The sequence below is a fragment of the Melanostigma gelatinosum genome (assembly GCF_949748355.1).
Source record: "Melanostigma gelatinosum genome assembly, chromosome: 7".
Taxonomy (NCBI): Eukaryota; Metazoa; Chordata; class Actinopteri; order Perciformes; family Zoarcidae; genus Melanostigma; species Melanostigma gelatinosum.
In genome coordinates this window covers 28077896-28089528 of record NC_136640.1, presented here as the reverse complement: position 1 = coordinate 28089528, position 11633 = coordinate 28077896, and the positions used below count along the sequence as shown (strand labels likewise).

The 11633-nt window shown below is 40.4% G+C and overlaps 1 protein-coding gene across 2 annotated transcripts in view; it reads right to left on the bottom strand.

Annotated features, from left to right (window-relative positions):
* Window positions 1-4529: 4529 nt before the first annotated feature.
* clip3 (CAP-GLY domain containing linker protein 3) overlaps window positions 4530-11633 on the bottom strand; it is a 36886-nt gene continuing 29782 nt past the window's right edge. For both annotated transcript variants that reach the window (XM_079272412.1, XM_079272413.1), the window contains 4 exons: window positions 11131-11254; window positions 10767-10834; window positions 8965-9037; window positions 4530-8421 (listed from right to left, as the gene is read on the bottom strand). In XM_079272412.1, coding sequence (XP_079128538.1) covers window positions 8367-8421; window positions 8965-9037; window positions 10767-10834; window positions 11131-11254 — 320 coding nt within the window. In that variant the 3' untranslated portion in view covers window positions 4530-8366. The remainder of the gene's footprint in view (window positions 8422-8964; window positions 9038-10766; window positions 10835-11130; window positions 11255-11633) is intronic.

Genomic DNA, 11633 nt, shown 5'->3' with positions numbered 1-11633 from the left:
TGCATACAACATTGAGACAATGTGTGCCAGTGCTGTGCTGTAAATATATATTCACATTTACATTTCAAAGCTGCTTTCATTCATTGTTGGTCGGTTCCGGTGGAAACGAGCATTCCTTTAAAGTCCAGGGGTGCATAAATGAATGAAAGTCAGTTCATGAATCATTGGTGTGAACATTTAGAGAGGTTAGTAACTTCCCCAAGCAAAAGACACAAAGAGGAGGGAGGAGGGACTCAGCAGGGATTAAATGACAGAAGTTGATCTGCAGCACAATACATATTTTAAAGCAATAGAGAATATGTTCTGATATTAGGTCCAGAGTGAATGTTTCTAACATTTGTAAAAGAAAGTTTCCATTTACACTCAATATGTTTTATTCTTTATACAAGTGAACTGTAGAGGAAAACAATAACATCAGCTACTCAGCGATCCCTTTCAACTGATCAGAACATTTCATTGTTTAAGCTTTTTTGAAACAGCTTTTAAAATACAATATGTATGAAATATGTGCAATATTGTGTATGATTGAAATCCTAATTATTATGATTCAGTGGTTTTTATTTTCCATCTCGTCATGGTGTACTCTATGTACTCTTTTCCATCTTATTTTCATATCTTTATTTTTACCTTATTTTATCAAGTGTGCTTCATTTTACAACTTATTAGTTATGGCATTCTATCCTTATTATAAAGCACGTTGTGCTGCATTTCATGTATAAAATGTGCTTTACAAATAAAATGTGTCATTGTTTTTTTTTCAGTGTTGATTATTAAAAACAACAAACAGACCAACATGTTTAAAATCTGCAACGAAAATAATAAAATATTTTACACCGTGAAACAAAATAAAAGTATTTTCAATAAACACCACACACCTGCACTTCGTCCAGCGGTGTGTGAACCTCTGATCATGAAATCCGCACGAAGTTGTTTGAAGTCAAGTGCAAGTTAACAGCTGATTTGATGATTAATCGAACAAAACAACTGACTTCACTTTAAATAAACAGTCCCATCATCATCATCCTTCAGTTCAAAGGATCAACGGAATCCAGATGTCGTTTCATGTCTGACTGAACTTCAGCCATCAAACAGTCTGATTCGAGCATCGCATTAACATGTTAAAGCGCCGTCCGGTGCGTGATGGACTCTGTTTCTGTTTAAAACTACACAACGGAGCCCTCTCAGAGCTCAGAGGTCACAGCAACAGCTTTCTGGAAACGTGACATCATGGACAGAAGCAGAGCGTCGGACTTCAGCATCGAGCGCATCCTTTCCCCGCAGCTCGGACGCAAGCCGCCAGTGATGGAGTTCTCACCGAACGAATATCTCCAGGGGGTCCCTGCTGGGTTCCGTCTGAACTCCGGGAACCTCAGGCCTCCTGCGCCGCTCCCGGTCCTGGTGCCAGGCTGTCTGCAGTGCCGAGGGATGAGCTTCGGCGAGGCGTTTTACCCGTATGGAGCCGGTTTCCATCACACAGACTTCTCCAGCATTTATCCAAACCCCGGAGTTTACGTGCACTTCAGCAGCCAGGACTCTGCAGGTATCTCCACATGAAACTAAACTTGAGATGTTTGCTGACCAAATTTAGATTTATTTTTAAAATTTTGAAAATAAGTTTTAGTTCACACTTTTTGATCACTTGACTTAAATGTGTCTTCTTTTCACCAGATGCTCAGCAGCTGGCAGGTGGTTACCATCGGGTTGGGATGTCCGCGCAGTCGCCGGCGCGTCAGAGGGCCCGGATGAGGACGGTGTTCACCGACAGCCAGACCAAGCGGCTCGATTCGCTGTTCAAGGTCACCGACTACCCGACGACGGAGGCGCGCGCTGAGGTGGCGAGGAGCTCCGGGCTGAGCGAGGACACCGTCAGGGTGAGTCCGACGTTATGATCCATTGTGGGAGAAAAAACTATCCAGGTTGCGTAAAATGTTTCCCGGTTGCATTTTACGCACTAATTCACCAAGACGATTTTTACTATTATGTGTCATATTAAGTCTGCCTCTCTTTGTGTTTCCAGGTGTGGTTTAAGAACTGCAGAGCCAGGAGGAAGCGTCAGCGCAGCGGGTTAAAGGTCAAATCCCCCTCCCCTGCCCGAAGCGCTGGAGCAGAGAAGAACTTCTTCGACTCGTTCCTCTGAACCCGACAGACCGTCCACCTGCGGCTCACAGTGCTGAGAGGGGCACTCCAGCAGGGTGGATGCTCGCTGTCGCTTTAAGACGAAACATCTGATAATTAAACTCTGGACTGATTACGGAGGGTTGTTTGGTCTAAACTGTGGTTTAATCTTGGGGTGCGTTAGTAAATAGTCACAGAGCTCTGGCACAAACTGGACCGTTCGTAAGATCGGAGCGCTGTTGTTTGGTTATTCAGAGCACCGTAATCCATGTAAATAGAACGCGCTGGGGTTTTTTGCTCTCTCATTTTGGTGTAGATCGTCAGATTGGATTTATAAACGCACCATAGTGACTTTTCTATTTTTTTATTATTTTTAATTTTTATGTAAATTATTAAAATGACCATGTTACCATTACCTTGTTTCATTGAAAAATAAATGCAGTTGAAATTAATTCAGTCTTATGTTGTTGTTTGAGCTGAATAGATCGAGATCAGTTATAATATATTTTGAGACTTTATTGTTGTAATATTACAACTTTTTTCTTCACTGTAACTGCACACATTTCAACCATTCAATATCAGTTGTTCATTATAATAACTGACCTTTAGTGCATGTAAATAAATAATCACTTGCATACAATATGGACTATAAAACAATGTGTGCATATCATGACATTCAAAATGTAAGGGAATATAGTCTCATATCACAATATAGATATTGATCAATATATCTCACATCAGTAATAATAATCTAATTATTAATTAATATACCACTGACAACTAAAAAAGCTCTTTTAGCCAGCAGACCGCTGTTTGTGTCCCGTGTGAAACGAGAAGTCACTTCCATAACTTAACCCAAACACGAGTATTTCCTCAACGTAATAGTTGTGTTGCCCAAAGCTAACTAAGTATTTCACGATATTTTCCTTAACCTACTAAGTGTTGCTGCGTATATAACTAAGTTGTTACCTGTGAAGTCAGAACTATATTTTAAAAAGACTGAAACTGCTGGATTTTTGTAAGATATCATACGAACCGTTGCATGAGACGTCAGTTATATACTGGAGTACATTCTGTTCTTGCTTTTGTTTCTTATGGATCTAAATAATTCCTCCAGCACTGCTGGCAACATGTGAGAGAGATGACATTTAGTCTTTCCATAGTGTATTAAATGATCTACTGATGCAATATTAGAAGAACACATTCTAAAACATATGATATATCTATGTTATGCATGCGTTGCAGTATCATTTTCTGTCCAGCTCAACAATGTGGATACTTTCCACTCACTTTTTGGTGAGGTTCATCTGGTTCTTTTTCAGTTGAATCAATGTGCAGATTCATTTGTAATCAGTTGAACTTTTCATTCAACACGCTTAACAACTTAATTTGCCTCACCATTGTTTCTGAAACTGAGCATGCGAGCAAACACAAAACGCATGTTTAGCATTATGTGGTCCGGTTCCATGCATAATAGTAATATTTTAATGTCACTAATGTAAAAAACATTCAATATCTATTTTCCTGGGGGGGGGGGGGGGGGCATAGATAAGTTCACAAAATATAAGTCAATGTTAATGACACCATTGACCATGCTTTTCACACAATATGTTCAGAAAATAATTATAAATTATAAAGGCCATTACTAAGACCATTGTGGTTTATTTTGAATATCAATTATAATTGTAAGCTTTCCAATTTGCAGATGATACACCATCATTTCCCTGTTTATGGAATTTGTCTCTGTATGTAATAAGGTGAGTGAGAAGTGTCACCAGGCGTGTCATGGCTGACTTCTGTTGGATGCCTTCGTGCGTCGGGCCCTTGGAAGAGAGCGTGTCTTTAGATAGCTTCCTGATACGGCCAAAGGCAGTCGGAGGGTTCTTCATCTGCATTTTCACATGCAGGTACATGCAAGTCGCTGTCAGGGGGAACGGCCTCCGTTGTAATGTCTGACAGTGCGACATCACCTATGGCCCATATTCTTTAAGCCATTTTCATATTGAATCATTTCTTCTTTATTCCAGTGACAATACCACCCTCAGCTGACACAGCATCAACAGCTCTCCTTATTTTCCTTCATTACGTGGCTTTAGCAGGTCCCTCAATTCCACTGACCGAACTTAAGGACTAAAGCCTCCAAAATCTGCCCTGTTCATGAATGAAAACTTCCAGACACCTGGAGCAGGATGCGTAACATTATATAGAATAACTATAGGACGTTATGCAAATTTACAATTAATCAGGCTTCATTATACCTGACTGTTTGTATTACTACAGAATTGAACAAAAACTAAATGTGTGTGTGTTTTCTGTGAGTAAAAGCAATGGACAGGAGAGGTAGAAAAACATCAAATTCTTTATATTTATAGAGTCGTCACTGTTATTATTAGAAGCATTTCCATGCTGCTGAGAATAAGATACATATATTGAAAAACCCCAACGAGAAAATACTGAGATAGAGAAAGGGAGAGAGAGAGAGAGAAAGGGAGAGAGAGAGAGCATGCAGTGAGTATCTGTTAGGATGAAGAGGTCCAACGCTCATTCTCCTGTTTCCCGTTTAATGTCAGTTCGTCTGACTCACTTTTAAAACAGGAGTTACTAACATACGGACTGTAACCGAGCACAACGTAACACATACACACTAAAAAACAACAGAAAGTACACTTAGTGAAGTTATCAAAATATAGGCTGTATACTGTATAGTCTTAAGAAGTTAAAACAACCAGTGCAATAACAAGCAGAGTCCTTTAAATGGAGCAGATCTATAGAACAGCATATTAGGGCCAGCTTCAGTACAACATGAATAGTTACAGAGCAGGGTAATTCAGTACACTACTAAATACTAGTAAATACTTTATTTGTATTCATCTTTAAGCTGGAACAGTAAAACAGTTTGACTTTGTCACAAATGTCCTCAACTGAAATGTATCAGTCAGGATTTTTCCAGCAACCCAGAAATTAAAGAATAAAGACATTTTCCTCACAATCGAATGGTATTTTCTTTGATAAGGGTCACAGGTAACATATTTTATACTTCTGGTGAATCTTATCAGATTAATCTTATTTCCATGTGTACTTTGTACCCATTAACACCTTATTTTGAAAAACGGACGTAGTTTGAGTACAACACCATGTGGGTGCACTTACTACAATTTTCAGCTGATGCGATGCAAGGTTGTGATAAGGTTATTCAACCTTGCAACCCTGTGGTCCCTTGACAACAAAAACCCCACAATATTTCCGAGTATATTTTTCGTAAAATTGCAACTTGAATTTCAAAGAATTAAGTAAATGTACCCCCCCCCCAGAAATTATCTTTTTACTTACAATGGCCCAGATACACTGTTGAAGAAATCAAATCAATGCTACGTAATGAGGAAAGCTCGAGTAACATTGTGTCGGTCTTGAAATGATTAACCAGAGACTCACTAGTGACACTTAGTGGCAAAACCAGAGAAAGCTCCACAATTACACAGTCTTCACTGGGACATATTGACTGCACTGTACGGTTACTGTACAAAGAGAAACCTCTCCATCACCGAGCTCCACTGAGGTCTCTGCTCACCTGGGAGGAGAGAGTCAGCACATTGCGACTTTGTGGAGCTTTAGCGTCCAACCGCGTGCTGCAGCAGCAGCGCATTTGTAGCCAAACACTTTTTGTGTGGAATTAAAAAGAGATATAAACGACAACATGGGGATTTACTTTAGTCCATCCGGCTCTTTTGTTCAGAATTGAGTGGCAGGGCAGGGGAAAGCAGCAGCTGATGGCCAGTGCAACACAGCAGTTTCACATTTTGTATTAATGTCTCTTTGTATTAATGTCACATGTAGGAAGTAACGCTGTGACTCATCGGCATATCATGTGTACGTGACATCAAGATTATCATATTTTCAAGAAATTGTCTTGTGGAACATTGAGGACGGTTCCAATAACCAAATGATGCTGGAGCATTTTTTTTTAAAGTGTCCTAAAGCAGAGTTTATATCCGACTTCAGTGAGATAGATGTGAAACATCTTTTGGTTTGATATCAGTCGACATTAAGTTCATTTAGTGATTCCAATAAAACTTTAAAACATTTCTAAAAAAAGTCCAAGCTAACTGAAACCAAAATCAGTGTTCCAGGACACATTGTAGTTTCACAACTCCATTTTTTTTTTTCAAAGAAATGTGGGAACCCTGAATGTGCTGACTATGCCCTTTCCATTTCCTTTGTTTTCCTTCAGTGCTCTGCACCGTACCAAGTTGATGAAACCAGCTGAACTGCAGACTGTCGGGCCAGCTAACACCCTGACATAAGCGCTGACAGGGCAGGAGTCTGTGTTCAAAATGCTCAGCTGATCAGTGATCTGTTCACCGATCAGGACGACAACTAACTCGACCCGTAAACCCTTTTGGGATTGATTAAAAAACACCTTTACAGGAAAGCAAATGTTTAGGTTGAAATCAATCAATCATAAAACCCCAAATTCTGAAAAAGAAGTGTCTGGCGCCCGGCAGCCTCGTGAGCATGCTCATCGCTCTGTGAGGGTGTTGACAGAGTGTAAAAGAGACATTAACACAAGACACATTTCCACACAGAGATATACACTGTTTACATATTGCTGTTTTCAGTAATCCACACTTCAAGAGAGATTTTAACATTAAGCCAACGCACGCAAGTTTAGATCAACTGGTGTTTTGTCTTTTCGCAGATGCCCACATTCACAAGAAGAAGCAAAGTCTTATTTCAATGGAGAAAGAGGGATGAGAGAGGTTGGGGAGAAAAGCAGAGACAAGAACTTCTCCAAATAGCATGGCCTCTCTGGACACCTTATCCAGGGTCTAAATAAGATGGAGGAGATACATGCTGTACAGCTGACCAAACTGATTACATGTTGTTTTCAAGCTGACATTCAAATGAAGCTTATTTTTAGACGCAGGCATGACGGCAGCAACACAAAAAAACATCAATATCACATGTAGCAGGGCAGAAAACTGTTTTTAGATTTTGAAGTTGCATCAAAGAAAGTAATGGTTTTGGGTCTGTTAGCACTTTTGGTTAACGACAGAGAACGATTGCGGCTCTTGACAGTAATTCCATAATAAACTGTATGTTATCTCCAGCGAGATGGCAATACACTGATTCATAATGACAGCTGTTCACGGCGTTGAGTCACTATAATGTCTGACTACGGTACTTCATCTATTAACGACTACATTAACGGAATCTTTTTTCTTTTTCTAGGTGATGAAGCAAAAAGTCAAATCCAGCTATTTGTTCAGATTTGTTGTGAAGAACACGTCGACTCTGATTTGCTGTGATGAAATGTTGGCGTCCACATCAACAACAGAGCAGGAAATACTTCATAGAGACCAAGAACCACGAATAAACTATGACTGTCGCATACATTTGAAAGATAAGAAAATATGACTGTAACACTACGATAAAATACAAAAAAAGTAAGTAGTTGAATAACCCTGTTTTCAGTTCGACATCTGAGATTAAAGCATGCAGGTGACAACACACACAGTCTAGAGCTAGAACGCTTTCTCGGGTTACTGTCTTTGCCTCAGGTGAGTCAAGCAGCAGCCAGATCTAGATCCAACATGCCAACAACCTGATACCTGAAGCATTTTGTATGCTTCGAGCTCTGCAGAACCATATTTCACACACTGTTTCTTGGAGTGTGAGATGCAGTTCCAAGCGTTACAGGTATTAAGAAGATGAATGCTTCCAGTGGCTCTCTCACAGCTACCACGGCGGCCATTGGTTCTCAAGTCTCAGAATAATGTGCAATCACGGGATTCGTTTGGCAAACGTCATTGTTGTTACTGTACAACCACGGGTCAAAGCATTAGCATTATTCCTAATTTGAAGCTACAGCTGGTGCCAACCACCAAATTTGGTTGAGACCCAAAAGCGCGCAGTAGCAAAAGCAGAACATGCAGCGGCACACACTGATGCCATGTGGTTTCTGTGGCTCAAATAAAGACATAACTTGGACAACGCTGGGACAATATGATGAGAACGGCTAAATGATGGGACGTGTAAAGAGAATATTTGAGGGCGATTGCTTTAGCTCAGTTTCATGAAAGGAATGCAGGACGTTTTGATCAGATACAAGGCACTACAGATGTTGCTATAGAACGGCTAAATCAGAGGGATTGGGGCTGTGAGAGAGAGAGAGAGAGGCCAAAAGGAAAAGATGAAGCTAGAGAAAAGTGGAGAGATGGGTCAGGTGGAGTAGCAGAAGAAGGAGGGCGTGGTTAGGACTGCATCTCAGCACGCAGCATCCACGGAAACCAACAGCAGAACAGCAACCTGGTGGAGAGGAGAAGAGGAGGGAGATTTAAGTCTACTGTACAGTACTGTAGTGGAAGCTATAGCGCTTTATTAAGATACCTCACTTTAGTAAAAGTAGTCATACTGCTATATAAAAATATTCCTTTACAAGTAAATGTCAGTAAAAGTAAGTAAAAGTCTTTAAATATCAAAGGCAGAAAATGTCCCCTGTGAGTGATGCAACAATGTGTAAACAGCACTTTAATGTTGAGGTGGAGCTCATTGTAAATACTTTATTTCAATCTGTAAAGACAAATAATACATATAAAGGAGAAGTAAAAGTGCAATATTTCCCTCTGAGTTGTAGTGGAATTAAGTGTACCTCAGTTTTGTATTTAAGTAAAGTACCTGAGTAAATGTACTTAGTTATATCCCACCACTGCCAACTCTGTAATCATACAACCATCTTGAGCTGTTCAAGTTGTTAACATTTCAATATTTTGGGATATTTTAAGGCAGAAGGTGAGAATAGGATGTGAACAGGTTTATTATTAGTGGGAGAGCCGGTGTCTGTGTTCTCACCTGGATATGGAGTTCTCAGACGTCAGGTCTTTAGGAGAACGCATCGTGTTGAAGTTACGCTTCGGCTGTGACACTGAAGGACACAAAGAAAGAACAAGCAAGAGTCTGTTAGTGATATCAATACAGAGGACTTCTCCTTTAATGGTTTATTTAAGGGTTCATAGAAAGGTCACTGAGCTGTAACCACCATCACAACACAAACACAACCCAGTGATGCTATCTCCAGCTCTATGAATGTAGGCCTCTGGTCCCTGAAAGGAAATTATGTATTATTGTTCAATGTTTCATAGTCCTTACAATACAGCCAGTGGTGGGCCGTCAGCGCCAGCAAGGCCTTCTCTGCTGGCCCTGACGGAATCACAAAGTTATAGCTATTTGATAGTTTAATTATTTTTCATAAATACACTACATGTATTCTAAATATTTTTCCCATTATCTTATGTTGTCATTGCACAGCTACTGTCCTCCTCAGTTGCTCTGCTTCCAGTGCAGCTTGTTTTAAGTAGAGCTTTTATCCAATCAGATCTCACCTCTGTGTCTCTAGGTAAGAACAGAGCCAGAGGCCTGCAGACTCGCAAGTGCATCCATGTGCAGTTTAAGTGAATGGGGACGATATTGTTGATTGTCATAGTGTTCAACCAATCAGATCTTTAGTTTGACATGTTGGGCGTATTCTTTGACGTCTCAGAGCTTCTAGCTGGCCTACAAGTACGTCAGCATTAACGTGCAGCTTGATTGGTCAGTGGGCTAGCGTGACTGTTGTGAAACTAGCTAGCAGAACTTTATAGTAGAAATAGTTCAAGTTTAAAGATATGTAAAGAAGTGTTTACATGACATTACATTTTTTGGTGTTTTGGCATGTTGGGCGGTGACAATCCCAATATCTGCTGCCTCTGTGGAGCGGACATTTTCAGCCCTCAAACACATTAAAACCTATTCAAGAAATACAACTGAGGAGGCTCGACTGTCTTCACTGGCGTCCATGAATCCAGAAGGACTTGTTACTGGAACTGAACCGCACCGATGTAACGTTACTGTACAACCGTGTCACGAACTCTTTGTTAACAAAGAAAGGAGGATGCACTTTGTCTTTAAGTGAACAGCAGCTTTGGTCAGTGAAGTGCTTTTGTGTTTTACATCTGCAGTAGCGTTACTGTGTTCATTTGTCTATGATGTCGTTTTCATGATCTGGTTAATATTGTTCCCTCTGATGTGAAGAATATGTGAATGGCTCGTGCTCTTGAGTGTGTGGTGGAATAAGTGTTTTAGCGCCGCAGTGTTGCTGGATTGATTTTGACTCGATGCATTGTCCGTTAATGACGCAGCATCCCGTCATGCTGCGTATTCATGTATCTGCACTCTGCAGTTCGTGGATTTGTAGTAATTATGAAAAGACATATTCAAATATGTTAATTTGAATATAAACAAAAATGAAATAGAAGACACTTTATAAAAGTAGCACTGAAGAAACAAAACACAAGAAAAACAGAATTATACACATTTCGTCTCATTTGGGGTTTTGTTTTGGCAGTTTTGACCATCATTCTGATCAGGAATGGAATTATCAAATTTTCTAGTTCATTGCAGAGAATGAAAAATGAGTAGACACAGTTTAACAGCCATGACACAAGTATCTAAAACAAGTCCAACGAAGGAACGACCACATTTGCATGTAGTTGAGGTCGTGATTATGCAAATTCAGATGTGGCAGATGTCAGCTGAGTCCATCATGATCTCCTGCTTTTCTCCAGACACTTTACTGTCAGTCAGTGTGATGCAACAGAACAATGAAAGGTACTTACTGGTGACTTGGTGGACTTTCTTCACCATGGACTTGTCATTCTGGGAGCCTTCTTTCGGGCCTCCGATTCTGATAAGACAACGATGAAAACAGCCAGGCGTTTAGACACTTGAAGATACTGTCAGAGTGAATTTCTCATGAGAAGAAAATGTAACTAAACCAAATGTTTCCAGGCTTATAAGGGATTCTTTCACAGCATCAGACCTCCACAGGTTTGAACGTCCTGCAGTATTTTGATTTGAATGAATCACCCTGCACTTCTGACATCCTCACACTATGCCCGTCCTGCACCTCAGCCGTATTAGTTATCTTGCTTTGAAAGAATATTATTAGCAAAACTAAAAGATTCTTTTGTGGTGTCTTACCTCTGGACCCGAGAGGGCGGAGCAAACACTCCATATTTGGGCAGGCAGCTGAAGTAGCGGACTCCAAACACCGAGCCATCATGTTTTCCTGTGGCCTGATCCAACTCGACGCCGAACCAGTACCCTGCAGGGACACAGAGAGCTCGGGTCACACCTGCTGGAATCATCACTGATGGATGACAGCTGTCACTTTCTCAGGACTGAAGGAAAAGATGATAAGTCCCCCAGACGAAGTTATTCTTGGATTTTTCGCCATTAGTGATGAAAAACAGGTTGTCCTGGTGGCTCTAATCACAAGGACGGAAAATGAGCAGGGACAGTTTGATGTTTGGTCTAATTTTCTGTTGTATAAGGAACCTAACAGGAAGTAAACACTCTTTGTTGATGGATATGTGCTACCCCACGTGATGATCACTCTTTGTTAGATTTTCACTGTGGCGTCACGATTTATTTTGTTCTGTTTTCTTCCATTTGTTGTTTCATTGATCTATAGCCACTGTTTT